The sequence below is a fragment of the Anoplolepis gracilipes genome, chromosome 5, assembly GCF_047496725.1.
Source record: "Anoplolepis gracilipes chromosome 5, ASM4749672v1, whole genome shotgun sequence".
Classification (NCBI taxonomy): domain Eukaryota; kingdom Metazoa; phylum Arthropoda; class Insecta; order Hymenoptera; family Formicidae; genus Anoplolepis; species Anoplolepis gracilipes.
In genome coordinates, this window is record NC_132974.1 from 14,070,945 (window position 1) to 14,086,918 (window position 15,974).

Below are 15,974 nucleotides of genomic sequence, written 5' to 3' on the forward strand. Positions count from 1 at the left end.
TAAAATACATAATTATATATTAGAGACTGTATTAAATATAATAATTGTAATACTAAAACAGTAATAAAAGAATTAAATTTTATGTGCCTAATATTTATTGTATGATTTGGCGCAATTATTTTTTTTTATTATTTTAATTAAAAATATACATATTATTTATTATCATACAGTTGAATGTTTAGAATCATAATATTCAAATACGCATTGACTAGAAAGGAAAAGAGAGAAAAAACAAGGTGTTCGTGACATTATAGGTAATACAAAACTTTTTTAATCAAGAGAGAACTTTGTGCAAATTATATATTTAGTTCATATATAATATAATGAAAGACAAAAAGATACATGTATATAAAATTTAACAGTAAAATTCAAACGACGATTTCCACGATAATAGCAATAAATTTTAATCACAGTTTTTTTTTCAGTATTGATTTATTTAACTTCGGTGTAATATATTTTATAATTACATATGGAGGCGGACAAAATAGTGCAAATAACTCCAAAAATAATTATAAGAGTGTTTAATAAATTATAAGAGTGTTTTTGCCACACACCCTGTTCAATTTCTTCGTAGCGAGACAATGCATCGTTTCGAGCCACCCTTATGATCTCTACTTCATCAATTCCTAGCCCTTCTCCAACATGCGGTCCCTTTCCAGCGGTGGTAAGTGAATTAGATTAGAGAAGGGGTACTTTTATCGAGTCAGGATACTTGCTCGGACATACACCTCGGGGAGTTGAAAATGGCCATTTTTACCAATGATATAGTCTTGCACTATACAAACTATTTATTATATGTATATAATTTAAATTTTATTGAATTTGCAATGTTTTTTTTTTCTCTCAAAAAGATATTATTGTACTTGCTAAATGAACTTTAATATTAGTAAGTTTTTAAATTAATTATTTACTTTTTCTTAAATACTTGTAACTTGAATATTTCCATAGGAAAGAAATAGTTAACAGTTATGTATTATAAATTAATCTCTGATTATAAATTATGAATAAATTTAAAAATTGGTTGTCACCGATCATTTGTTATAATTAAGTTTCTAATTTTACGTGAAACAGTTATTTATATTCACTCTGAAAAAAACTTGTAGAGAAACTAATTTACTTGTAGAGAAACGTTTCCGTATAAAGTTCACTATTATACGTTTAAACGAAAACACTTGTATATTTAATATATTTATTTACATTACATATCGCGTAATCATCCAACTAATGACGACATAAGTACATCCGTGATAAATATTTCAACGTGTGATAGAATATATTTTACAAAAGTTAGATACTTGAAAAAGGAAGAAAAGTCGTGTATATATATAAATTTGAAAATAAATTCAGAAAAAAGAAGTTTCCAAATAAACGGAAACGCTAACTAACTGTTTTCGTTTAAACATATAATAGCAAACCCTAATTATAATACATTAAACGCATACAGAACTTGGCCGATGATTATCAGTCGGACGCTAATTATCTAAATTACAAGGATCTCTCGTAGCATCGAAGGATAACCGTATCTAATGACCAAGTGGATCGAATGGAACAAAGTGTCCAGTTGGCTCACTGTCACGCGAGCGCCTTATTTAATAGAAGTCGGTTTGTGTCCGTTTGCGCGCGCGATTCCTTTGCAAGAGCAGCGTCGCCGTCGCCGTCGCCGTCACCGTCACCGTCACCGTCGCGCGTCGGGGAAGCGCACGCTCCCGGCTCCCAGCTCCCGGCTCCCAACCGCTCATTAAAGTGGCATTCACAAGCTCGTATCGCGTCTCTGGAAACGCCCAATCACGTAGCCGAATACATTATACGGCTGTTATCCACCGTGCAACTGCGCGTGAGAACGTGCATCCAATGCAGATCCTCTTTGGTCAATGCCAGAGAGACCTCTCGTTCAGCTCTCGCGCAGAATCTCCTCTATAATACCGCTAGATCAGCAAACTCTCTGTCACGAGACGGATCTATATATGTATAACACTTGCAAAAGGAAACTCTTATTATTTTGTAACTTTTAGAGCAAACTTCTAATACTGTATAACTACCTATTATTAAATACCGTTTGTATCTGTAGCTATTTTTAATTATTTAAAGTTTTGCCTAAATCATCATAAACATTTATATAATTTTTGTCAATTATATATACGTATGTAATTGATTTCTTAATTATCAGCTTTTATTTATATAAAAGTTCCCGTATCTTCTTAACTATTATTTTTATTTCTTGGTGAGAGTCTTTTTATATATAATTATTAGTAGTCTTGTATAATTGTAACTATTTTTAATATCGCCTATTTTTAATTGTCTATATATATATATAACTTTATTATCAAATATAGCAAACTATATAAAATTAATTTTTACAAAGTACATACAACGAAACGGATAAGAAACAAACGTTTATCGACAACAATAATTGTGCAGTTGTTTGCCTCAGACAAAAGATAATTAGCGATATAAAATTTATTTACAATTACGATACGAGATAACAAGTATTACTTGATTTTTAATCTTTTAATAATGTCTCTTTTTATCTTCATTAACAATATCAGGAAATAATAACAGCTCTATTTTTAACACATAAGAAATTTTTATTCAGTGAAATAATATATATTACGATGTGTAGAATAAAAAAGTAAACAAAGAATATAATTCAAACACTATTTCATCCAACTATCAACAAATTATAGAATAAAAAAAAATTTTATTTAGTTAAATATTTAATTATTATTGAGGGAACTTACATATATTATTATATATAGCACTGTATTTATTAACACCTCTAAATATCCCGTGTATTTGTTGCATTGTTCAAATTACATTAGCATTTACTACAAATTTCTAGATAAAGATGATTTATCTCCATTATCACTTTAGCTCCATTACTCGCTTGAATTAGCAACGTAAATATTTCATTGTCGGAAAGTCAAGATATAAATCTTTTGCTTTATTTTGATCATTAATTGTTTTCCCACATATATTTTATCTAAAAGATAAACAAAATATACAACTATATATTTGCAATAATCTTCTCATCCTATTTCTAATATTGGTATTTTTATTTCATAAAGATTATTAATATTTGGAACACGAAAGTTTTAGATTTTATAAATTCGAAAAGATAAAATTATTCACAAAAAATTAAAGCATCATAAATTAGGAATTATTTTACTTCTTGTTAAATAATTAATGACATAAAATTAAATATATTACGTTAATAATTATAATAAGAAAATAGCAGAAAGTAATTTTTTGCATTTTTCAATTAATTAATTAAATTATAAATTTTGATAATTTAGTTAAATTAACAAAATTTACTTACGGTTTGGCATTCACAACATTAACAGCAATAGTATGATGCGAATTTTTTCTCGTTGACACATTCAGCCAGAAACCTTCTTCAGGTTTCAAATTAAAGCTGCCTTTAGCGATCTTGAGCGGGATCGATGTTTTCTCGCAAGGTTTAAGATCGCAACGTGCTAGCAGGTGAAAGAGCAGAACCTTCGTTTCCAACAAGGCGAATCTGTTACCTATACACATTCTCGGACCTAAACCGAAAGGAACGTAGGCTCCGCAATTCAAACTATCTCTCTTCCGCTCTCCGCGAAATCTTTCGGGATCAAACTTTTCCGGTTCTTCAAAGTATTGAGGATCGTGATGAAGTCCATAAATCGGTATCCATATTGTGTGACCTTTTTTTACAGTAAAGGGTTTCATTCCCGGTAATGTCGGCGGTAACTCGAAATCTTTCAAACATAATCTATCTGCCATCAAACCAATTGGATACTTTCTGAGGGCCTCGTCAATCACCGCATTTAAATATTCCATGCTATTAATCGCTTCGTATGGTGCCTGTCCATTTGTTTTTTTCAAAACCTCATCGATCTCATTTTGAAGTTTTTCCTGTATATCCTGATTTATCGCAATTTCGTGAGCGGCAAAACACATTAACTGAGAACTACTGTCGAAGCCGCCAAAGAAGAAAATGAACGCCTGGGCTACCATGTCGTCAATAGTCAATTCAGTTTTGTTATCCTTACCTCTATTCTCCATCATCAGTTGTAACATATCTGGACGAACAATACCGTTCTCATCCCTAGTTTTTATTGTGGTTTTTATAAGATCTCGGAAAAAATTAACTATTTTTTCGGGAAAAAATTTCAATCTAATTATTCGCGCCAGCCAAGGCATGCTTCTAATTATGAAAAATTTCCAGAAAAAGATAATGTTAAAATTGGTCACTTCCTTGCCGTATACGTAGAATTCGTTCTCCGGATTTCTCATGGAATCAACACTGATGCCAAAGGCGCAAGTAGCTATTACGTCGTTTGTGTACCTTGTAAAGACCTCTTTCATTTCCATTACCCTTTTCTCTTCTGGCATTTGCGCCAAGTAATTGCTAAATTCGGCCGCGCAATCCGACATCAATTTAAACATACTTTTCATTTTGCTGGATGTGAAAGCTGGACTCAGCAAAGACCGTACTTGCCGCCATCTTTCTCCTTTGAGAGAAAATAAATTTTTGCCGAATAATGGTTCCTGATTTTCCTCGAGGAAAGTGCGATGATCCGGGAACAGATCGAAGTTTTTTAGCGCGATGGATTTAATGAGATCAGGATCGCGAATCACCACAACTGGAATTCTCATATCAAACATACCGACGTACTTGGCTTCGGGATGTAAATTGTATGTATTCTTGACAAGGTCAACCATCGATTCACGACGAAAGAACGATCCTGCCATGTTCCCCAAAAGTGGGAAAGGCGTTTTATATGGTATTCCATGTTTTTTAAAAAAGTTCAAATCATTAATCAGATAATAGATACCTAAAGCACCCACGATCACCGACAACGCGATTATATATACCATGTTGATATCTATTTACACAATGGAATAAAAGTTGTGAAGAAAAAAAGATAATGTGCATATTCTACACAAATCTATTATTTAAATATTTATATTTATATAATATATATATATATATATATATATGACGTTACTGAAATTTGGACGACGCGTGCGAAGAACGTTACACATTGAACTACGATCGTCAACTACTACTCTACGAATAATGTTTTCGTTTTATATACGTGCGGATAACATGCGAGCCATTTATCGCGTACATTAATATATGTATGTAATTGTGTACATATTTTTCCACACAAAACTTTGATTCTCAATAAAATGTCTCATTTCTGATAATTTTGAAGCATTCCTGATAAGATAATGTTGAGGAAATTTAGTAGAATATTTCAATGAAATATGTTTTTATAATTTTATTTTTTTCCATTTTAATATTAAATATTTATGTATGTTTCGTTACTAAAAGTTTTCAATATGATATTTTACATAATAATTAATAACGTTCTATAACAATATAATATTTAGATAAAATACTAAATCACATTACTTTGCAGCTTCGTTATTTATGTCATGTTTCTGCATTCATCTAATGTTTCAGCATTTGTTATGTGTAATGATACATTTTTTATATACTTCATTATAGTGCAATCATAGACTAATGTCTTCACTACTTTGATTAATGCTTGCTTGTATTATATATTTTTATTATAATAAATTACAAAAACAACCAGTTTATTACCAAATTCAACGAAACACAATAGAATAAGATACATGCTTATCTAAATTAAAAAATTGGTAAAATGTGTGCATTATTATATATATATATATATATTAGAAAAAAGATTGTTTGCATTAATTTGCAAAATTGCAAATTTATCGATGTGATCACAACATCAGAGACAGAAAGCAGTACTCGAACTTTAATTTTTTTGTTTGTTTCTTTTGATTTTTTAAATTCTTTTCTTTTTTATCATTTTCTTATAAATAACAATTTTGTTTTTAATATATATATATAATAAATACATTTGAAAAAAATATTACAAAGATAATGTAAGAGAATTAAATTTTTAAATTTGATCAAAAACTTATTGAAGATGAAAATATACATTTATCAAATAAGAGTAGAGATAAATACATACACTTATCTATTTTTTAAGATTAAAAAAAATAAAATTGTTATTTTTATATTTCGTTTGAAAATAAATACAATATTTTACTTTCATGAAATATGTCTCTAAAATGTTGTAGAAAGCGCGTAAAAAAAATTGATTTTAATACGACAAAAAAAAGCAGGTATGAAGCAAAAAATGAAGAAATAGTTTCATAGAAACGCTATTTATTATATACATATGATAACTATACTACATAAGACGTAATAACAAATGATCACGAAAGTGATAATATGACATTGTCGTGTCATGATGATCAACTTCCTCATTTTTTCTTTCTTTTCTTTGTTGTCTATTGTATGAAGGAACTTGTTGCGTAATTTGATGCATCTCGCAAAGATTTTTTCACATGTTGGTTCAACAGAATCGAGTAAATATATAGGATTCAAAAATATGTCGCATTTGTATATATATATATGTTGACAAAAAGTGTTGAAATATTTATTCTATACACATAATGATACATTTTAATCGTACTGTTTATGTTAAGTAAGTATTAATTTCAAGTTGTTTTAATAATTATCCACAGACTTATACATTAATCTAGACTGCTAATAGTGATGCGGCAGATAAAGCAAGGGCAGCCATTTACAAATTGGGTTGACTGTGAGAGTATATGTTAAAGTAAGTGTAAAAATTTCTTAATGAATATGTAATAATTTCTCACACATACCAACATATACACTCACATTCAATCCAATTGTAAATGGTTGTCCTGACTTGTGTCACCATATAAGATATAGCCATGTTAGCAATCTAATATGAAGAAATTCTTGTCCTTATAATATATTTTACAAAATCTGACGGAATATTATGACAATAATAATCACGCCAATGTCTATACTGAAAAATAATTCTCCTTACAAATTGTCCTATAATTATGATATAAAATTAAAAGTATTTGATCTTTTTTCATCTTTTTATGCTCGCTCTTTTATCATTATCATTTTATTTAACAACATGCAAGAACACAATAAAAATAATTATATTCTTAGAATACCAGAAATTTCTGATGCTAATAAATTGAATTTTTGATGCAATAATATGATGCCATTTTCTGTTCTTGCAGCAACATGTGTTTCTCCTTTCATGAGTTCTTCTTATTTTAAAAACCAAAAAAGGAAGAAATCCTTTATTTTCAGTTTTGGTGTTTCCTGCTTTATCTGAAAATTAAAGATGGATAGAGCTAGGATCCTCTTATAACAAGGATCTTTTTATTCTTATATCTTCTTATATCTTCTATTTATCTTGCACCTATTTATTAATTTAAATATGTTATAGCGTCAATGTTTTCGTATCAAATGTTACAGTATCACCATTAAATCTTTAAGATAATAATTTTTGAATATTAGTGATTATTTAAAAAATTTAAAATATATCTAAGCCTATTTTATTTCATAGTAACAATATTAAATTTTTCATAATATCTAAATCTAAAATATACTTCAATACTAAATTTTTATATCTCAAGATTGCCAAACACATATATATATATATATTTTGTATAAAAACTTTAAAAAAGTAACAAAAAAAACAATTTGCTTTCAAACTAATATCGCACAGTAGTTATCAACTAACAAATGGATAAGAACAAGAAATATTTTTCTATATTAAAAAATTATTTCTAAATTATAAAGATGCAATTAAATATATTAATAACATTTTCTTACAGCTGACATGTCCCATTGACATTAGTTGTAATAGTGTGAAGAATATTTTTCCTTGGTAACACATTCAGCCAGAAACCTCCTTCAGGTTTCAAATTAAAACCGTCCTTAGCGATCTTGAGCGGGATCGATGTTTTCTCGCAAGGTTTAAGATCGCAACGTGCTAGCAGATGAAAGAGCAGGACCTTCGTTTCCAACAAGGCGAATCTGTTACCTATACACATTCTCGGACCCAAACCGAAGGGAAGATAGGCTCCGCAATTCAAACTACTTTTCTTCCGCTCTCCGCGAAATCTTTCGGGATCGAACTTTTCCGGCTCTTCGAAATATCGAGGATCGTGATGAAGTCCATAAACCGGTATCCATACGCTGTGTCCTTTTTTTATAGTAAAGGGTTTCATTCCCGGTAATGTCGGCGGCAATTCGAAATCTCTCAAACATAATCTATCCAACGCCAAACCAATCGGATACTTCCTGAGGGCCTCGTCAATCACAGCATTTAAATATTCCATGCTATTAATCGCTTCGTATGGTGCTTGTCCATTTGTTTTTTCCAAAACCTCATCGATCTCATTTTGAAGTTTTTCCTGTATGTCCTGATTTATCGCAATTTCGTGAGCGGCAAAACACATTAACTGAGAACTGCTGTCGAAGCCGCCAAAGAAGAAAATGAACGCCTGGGCTACCATGTCGTCAATAGTCAATTCTGTTTTGTTATCCTTACCTCTATTCTCCATCATCAGTTGTAACATGTCTGGACGAATAATACCGTTCTCATCCCTAGTTTTTATTGTGGTTTTTACAAGATCTCGGAAAAAATTTGCTATTTTTTCACGAACAAATTTAAGTCTAAGTATTCGTGCCAACCAAGGCAAGCTTCTAAATATATAGAATTTCAAAAGGGCGAGAGTGTTAAAATTGGTCGCTTCCTTGCCGTATACGTAGAATTCGTTCTCCGGATTTCTCATTGAATTAACACTGATGCCAAAGGCGCAAGTAGCTATTACGTCATTCGTATATCTCGTAAAGATGTCTTTCATTTCCATTTCCTTCTTCTCCGCTGGTAATTGCGACAAGTAATTGACAAAATCGGCTCCGCAATCCGACATCAACTTGAACATACTTTTCATTTTGCTGGACGTGAAAGCCGGACTCAATATAGATCTCACATCGCGCCATCTCTCTCCACGAAGGAAGATCAGATTCTTGCCGAAAAATGGATCTTGGGTTTCATCGATAAAAGTAGGATGATCCATAAACATGTCGAAATGTTTCAACGTGACGGATTTAATAAGCTCGGGATCGCGGAGAACTATGAGTGGCCTGGTTAAGTCATACAGTCCGACGTACTTAGCTTTGGGTGATAAATCGTATATCGACTTAACCAAGTCAGCCATCGATTTCTGACGAAAGAGCGTCGATCCCATGTTTCCCAATAGTGGAAGAGGCGTTTTATGTGGTATTCCATGTTTCTTGAAAAAGTTCAAGTCTTTAAACAGATAATAATAAATGCCTAAAGCACCCACTATCACCGACAACGCGATTATATATACCATGCTGATATCTGTTTACACGATGGAATAGAAATTGTGAAGAAAACAGATAATGTGCAGATTATTGCACGAATCTGTTAATCGAGTATTTATATATGAATATATAACGTTATTAAAATTGCTGAACGATGCGCGCGAAGACCGTTTCACATCGAAGTACGATAGTCAACTGCTACGTCGTAAGTAATATTTTCCTTTTATATACGCGCAGATATGACATCATGTAAACCATTTATTATCTAACATAGGCTTGTATTTGCATACGTATTTAGATTTTGTACCCAACTGTGATTCTCAATGATATCTCTATTTGATAAGGATGCATTTTTGATAAGATAATATGTTGGAAATTTTAATAAAATGTTTCAATTAAATACTTTTTTATAACTTTTTTTTCTTATTTTGATAATGTATATATGATTAAAGAAAGTTTTGCTTTGAAAAGATAATTTAAGAAACGTAGATTTTTAAATACGGAAAGCTTCTGTAGTATGTCATACACAAACTTTTTTGATTAATTTCTGTTCGATGTTTCCTTGAACATTAAAGATTGATGATTTTTACATTACAAACATAATTATAATTGAAGAGACTTTTCGGATTTAATCATTATTTGTTTCTGCAAATGAATGATAAAATCTTATCTTTTATATAATTATAAATAAATCCTACTTTTTTGATTTATAATTTGAAGATTAATTACAAGGATATTTAATATATTAATATTACTAATTTATGACGATTTTCTTGAGATTTTTAATATAGAAAGATAAACTTTAAATTTATCCCTTAAACTATAACAATTTAATGTAAAAGCTTACAGATTTAAAGAAAATACTTTTTTTTTTAATTAGGACAAAATTGAAATTTTGCACATACATTATTCGTTCTCTTGAAAAAAATGAATTTGTCTCTATACGGAATATTCCTAGAAAATTCCTAGAAAATGTACAGAAAGAAAGAAAGAGAAAGAAAAACTAAACTTGATAGAACACATATATAACACACTTTATATAGAAAATTTTTTTTTAATAATAAAATTAAAATAATTAGGCAATGAAGAACCGATGCGGATATAGAGCGTGAATATTATTGTTATTTTTATTTTATTTTATATGATTGTTTTATTTTAAGTCACTGAAGAAGGCTCGAAAGAAGTCCGAAACATATGAATAATGAATAAATAATTAATTGAATTATCCTTTGAAATTACTTCGCGCTCTACATTTGCATTGGCTCTTCATTGCTTAATTATTTTAATTTTATTATTTAGTAATATTCAGAGCTTTTAATTTAGTTAGCAAATTTTTTCTAATTATAACAGAAAGATAATAATGTTGAGGTGACCATGAATGACATCAATATATCATATCCAGTTACGATGATCACTTCTCTCTCTTTCTGTCTCGCTCGGTCACTCCTTCTCGTATATATCTATTATGCGGAGAAGTATGCTACGCAGTTTGACGTAATAGCTAGTTTTGAACCTTGATGAACTGTAATGGAGCAGTGGATGTGACATTCAAAAAATATACACATATATATTTCGCATAGTTTAAATGTAAGATATAAATATGTGTACATATTTCACAATTTATATATAATTTAATCAATTTTTCCAATATGATATTCTATAATACATAATAAATTGATAATGTTCTATAACAATATAATAAATAAAATACTAATAATATATAAGTAATATATACATCAATCACATTACTTTGCAACTTTGTTATTTATGTCATGTTTTTGCATTCATCTTGTTTCTTATTTATCTAATGTTTCGGCATTTGTTATGTGTAATGATACATTTTTATATACTTCATTATAGTGTAATCATAAACTAATGTCTTCACTACTTTGATTAACGCTTGTTTGCGTCATATATTTTTATTCTAATAAATTACGAAAACAAGCAGCTTATCATTAAATTCAACGAAACATAGTAGAAGAAGATACATGCTTATTAAAATGACAATGTGCGCATTATTATATACAGGGTGTCCGATAGCTCGCGCAACATCCTTTAAGGAAAATACAGAGTGTTATTCTGAACAGAAAAGTCCTGTATCCTTTTGCGATTTGCGCAATAATTATTAAACTATTAATTAAAAACGCTCAGCGAACGATATTATATATATATATATATATATATATATATATATATAAAGTGTCCGGTAATAATCGCCCCACCTCTCTAGGACTAATAGAGCAGGTCAAACTGAACATAAAAGTCCTCTACCATTTTGCGATTTGCGCAATAATTATTAAAATATTAATTAAAAACGCTCAGCGCGTTAGCGCGCGCCGTATATAGCACTCAGCATATGCTGAGCGTTTTTAATTAATATTTTAATAATTATTGCGCAAATCGCAAAATGATAGAGGACTTTTATGTTCAGTTTGACCTGCTCTATTAGTCCTAGAGAGGTGGGGCGATTATTACCGGACACTTTGTATATATACACATATTAGAAAAACGATCGTTTCTATTAACTTGCAAAATTGCAAATTCATCGATGTAATCACAACATCAGAGACATAAAGCAGCACTTTAATTCAAACTTTAATCCTTTTCGCATTTGCTGTTTTTTATCTTTAATCGTTTTCTTTTTTTATCACTTTCTTATCAATAACAGTTTTGTTACATGTACATATATATGCACACATACATTATATATTAGATATATTAGATATATATATTAGAAGTCCAGTCGGTAAAAAAAATATTACAAGAATAATATTGCGCGAGAATTGAATTCTTAAATTGATTAAATTTTTATAGAAGAGGAAAATATATCTTTATCGATATCAGATAAGAGTAAAGATAAATACATATAAATACTCTAATCTGTTTTTTAAAATTAGGAAAAAAAACAAAATTGCAATTTTTATATTTCTTTTGAAAATAAATATAACATATCACTTTCACGAAATATATCTCTAAAAAATTGTAGAAAAGAGCTGCGCAAAAAATTGATTTTTATACGACAGAAAAGTAACAAATATAGAAAAGTTAATTAAGAAATAGTTTCAAAGAAACGCTGTTTATTATGTTTATATGTTAACTCTATGCGGAATATATTTCTAGAAAATTATACAAAAAGAAAAACAAAGAAAGAGAGAGAGAGACAAACTAAATTTGATAGAATACACATATGCAGAATAGCATACTATAGAATTTTTTTTCTAGTTGTTATACAAGTATAACAAAAGGATTATAATATTGAGATGCTCTTGAATGACATCAATATATTGTACGTCGAGTTACTGTGTCAATTTCTTCTCTCTTTCTTTTTCTTTCTTCATCTCTTCTTCGCTCTTTCTCTTTTATATCATATAAAGTCGTCTGCTACGCAATTTGATGTAATAGCTACTTTTTAACATTGATGAAATGTAATTGAATAGTGGATCCACAGCATTTAAAAAAATATATGTATATTTCACATAGTTAAATGTAAGACATAATATATATACGTATATATGTATAATCGTTACACATAAAAATTCAATATATATATATATATATATATATATATATATATATATATATATATATACTGATTGTATACATATGTATGTTAACAAGTGTAATTTTTATAATGTATATTTAATAACTTCTTACACTTACTAACATGTACACTCATTTTCAATTCAATTGTAAATGGCTGCCTTTTCATTATATGAAATATAGCTGTGTTTCTGTCTAGTATAATACATATATAGAAGTTCATTTACTGGTCTGTATAATATATTTTAATAATATATTATTACAAAATTTAACGGAATATTATGACATTAATAATCATGCCAATGTCTATAAAATAATTCTTATTACCAATTGATCTATAATAATGATAAAAAGTATTTGATCTTCTGTCATTTTTTTATGCTAGCTCTTTATTTAGCATAATGCAAGAAAACATAAAAATAATTATATTCTTAGAGTACCAACAATTTTTGATGCAATAATATGATGCCATTTTCTGAATTTGCAGCATCATGAATCTACTTTTTTCATGAATTCTTCTTATTTTAAAAGCACAAAAAGGGGAAGAAAAGTTCTTCATTTTCATTCAAGTTTTGGTGTCCTAGTTTATCTAAAATTTAATTAAAGATGTATATATATATATATATATATAAATTATATGAACATAATTATTTTATTTTATTTCATAGTAGCAATATTAAATTATTCATAATTTATCTAAAATACATTTCAATATACTAAATTCTTATACTTCAAGATTGTCAATCACATATATATATTTTGCAAACTTTAAGAAAGTAACAAATAAAAAATAATAATTTTGTTTTAAATTTGTATCACAATAATTATTATCGACTAACAAATAACAAGAAATATTTTATAAAGATGCAATCAAAAATATTAATATATTTTTCTTACAACTAATAAGTCCCATTAACATTGGTTGCAATCGTGTGATGAATATTTTTTCTTGGTGACATATTCATCCAGAAACCTCCTTCAGGCTTCAAATTAAATTCTTTAGAAATTTTAAGTGGTATCGATGTCTTTTCGCAAGGTTTGAGATCGCAACGTGCTAGCAGATGAAAGATCAAAACTTTCGTTTCTAATAACGCGAATCTGTTACCTATACACATTCTCGGACCCAAACCGAAGGGAAGATAGGCTCCGCAGTTCAGACTATTTTTCTTTCGCTCCCCGCGAAATCTTTCGGGATCGAACTTTTCCGGCTCTTCGAAATATCGAGGATCGTGATGAAGTCCATAAACCGGTACCCATATAGCTTGTCCTTTCCTTATAGTAAAGGGTTTCTTTCCTGGTAATGTCGGCGGTAATTCGAAATCTTTCAGGCATAATCTATCCAACATCAAACCAACCGGATACTTCCTGAGAGCCTCCTCAATCAAAGCATCTAAATATTCCATGCTATTAATTGCTTCGTATGGTGCCTGTCCATTTGTTTTTTCCAAAACTTCATCGATCTCATTTTGAAGCTTTTCCTGTATATCCTGATTTACCGCGATTTCGTGAGCGACATAACACATTAACGTAGAGGTGCCGTCGAAGCCGCCAAAAAAGAAAAGGAACGCCTGGGCTACCATCTCGTCGATAGTCAATTCTATTTTACCTTCCTTACCTCGGTTTTCCATCATCAGTTGTAACATGTCTGGTCGGACTATTCCGTTCTCATCCCTATTTTTTATTGTGGTTTTTACGAGATCTAGGAAAAAATTTGTTATTTTTTCAGGAAAAAGTGTCATTCCAATTATTTGTGCCACCCAAGGCAAATATCTAAGCATATAAGCCTTCAAAATCACGGTTTTGCCGGCAGCAATCAATTCCTTGCCGGACACATAGAATTCGTTCTCCGGATTTCTAATAGAATCAACACTGACGCCAAAGGCGCAAGTAGCTATTACGTCAGACGTATATCTTCCAAGGACATCTTTCAATTCTATTGTTCTCTTCTCCGCTGGTAATTGCGTCAAGTAATTGACAAAATCGGCGCCGTAATTTGACATCAACTTGAACATTCCTTTCATTTTACTGGATGTAAAAGCCGGAGTTAATACAGATCTCACTTCGCGCCACTTGTCTCCTCGAAGAATGAAGAGATTGTTGCCGAAAAATTTATCTTCGGTTTCGTCAATAAAGCCACGGTGATCCATAAACATGTCGAAATGTTTCAACGCGATGGATTTAATAAGCTCTGGATCACGGAGAACTATGATTGGCTTGTTCATATCATACATCCCAACATACTTGGCGTCTGGTGATAAATCGTATATCGATTTAACGAGTTCAGCCATTGATTCGCGACGAAGAAACATCGATCCCATGTTTCCCAGTAATGGCAGAGGCGTCTTATGTGGTATTCCATGTTTCTTGAAAAAGTTCAAATCTTTAAGCAGATAATAATAAATGCCTAAAGCACCCGCGATCACCGACAACAAGATTATATATATCATGCTGATATCTATTTATACGATGGAATGAAATTATGAAAAAAAAATAAAGTATGCAGATTACTGGCCGAACCTGTTATTTGAATATTTATAGGTACATATGATATGTAGCGTTACTAAAGTCTGAACGTTGCGGAGAACGCTACAACGATCGTCGAAACAGGACGATGAACTGCTACTGATGAGTATGAATAATCAGACCTTTTATGTACGTACTTGTGGATGATATCATCATATCACGTGAACATCGCATTTATTGCACATGATATCTGATTGTGTTTTAGAAGAATTTAGATTGCACACGCAACTTTAGTTCTTAATCATATTTCATTTTGATAAAACATCATGCTGCAAAATTATTTTTATATTTTTATTTCTCTCATATTTCAATAATTTATATATTTGATAAAAGAAAATTTTTCTTTAAAAAGAGAATACATATAAAACGTAAATTTCAAGTATAGAAAGTATATGTAGTATATTATCTACAGACACTGTTCTCAAACGGATTAAATCACTTTTTATTTATTATCCCTTGATTGATTTCTATTTGATTTTTCCTTGAATATCGAGGATTGTTGATTTCTACAAGCAATTATAATTAAAGAGCCGCCATCTTTCTCCTTTGAGAGAAAAAAAAATTTTTGCCAAGTAATGCATCTTGATGTTTCTCGACGAAAGTGCGATGATTCCGGGAACAGATAGAAGTTTTTTCGCGTGATAGATTTAATAAGATCAGAATCGTGAATCACCACAATTGGAGTTGTCAT

The 15,974-nt window shown here is 30.0% G+C and overlaps 2 protein-coding genes across 2 annotated transcripts; both read right to left on the minus strand.

Moving 5' to 3' along the window:
- Positions 1 to 220: 220 nt before the first annotated feature.
- LOC140665897 (uncharacterized) lies at positions 221 to 15,504 on the minus strand. Its single transcript, XM_072892482.1, has 4 exons — positions 13,661 to 15,504; positions 13,205 to 13,260; positions 3,317 to 4,871; positions 221 to 1,974 (listed from the first exon to the last, which is right to left on the minus strand). The coding sequence occupies exons 1-4, from the start codon at positions 15,205 to 15,207 to the stop codon at positions 1,959 to 1,961; spliced, it is 3,174 nt and encodes a 1,057-aa protein (XP_072748583.1). The 5' UTR covers positions 15,208 to 15,504; the 3' UTR covers positions 221 to 1,958.
- LOC140666210 (cytochrome P450 9e2-like) lies at positions 6,442 to 9,426 on the minus strand. The gene is made up of 2 exons (XM_072893136.1): positions 7,697 to 9,426; positions 6,442 to 7,189 (listed from the first exon to the last, which is right to left on the minus strand). Exons 1-2 carry the CDS (start codon positions 9,247 to 9,249, stop codon positions 7,186 to 7,188), a joined length of 1,557 nt encoding a protein of 518 aa, XP_072749237.1. The 5' UTR covers positions 9,250 to 9,426; the 3' UTR covers positions 6,442 to 7,185.
- Positions 15,505 to 15,974: the final 470 nt, after the last annotated feature.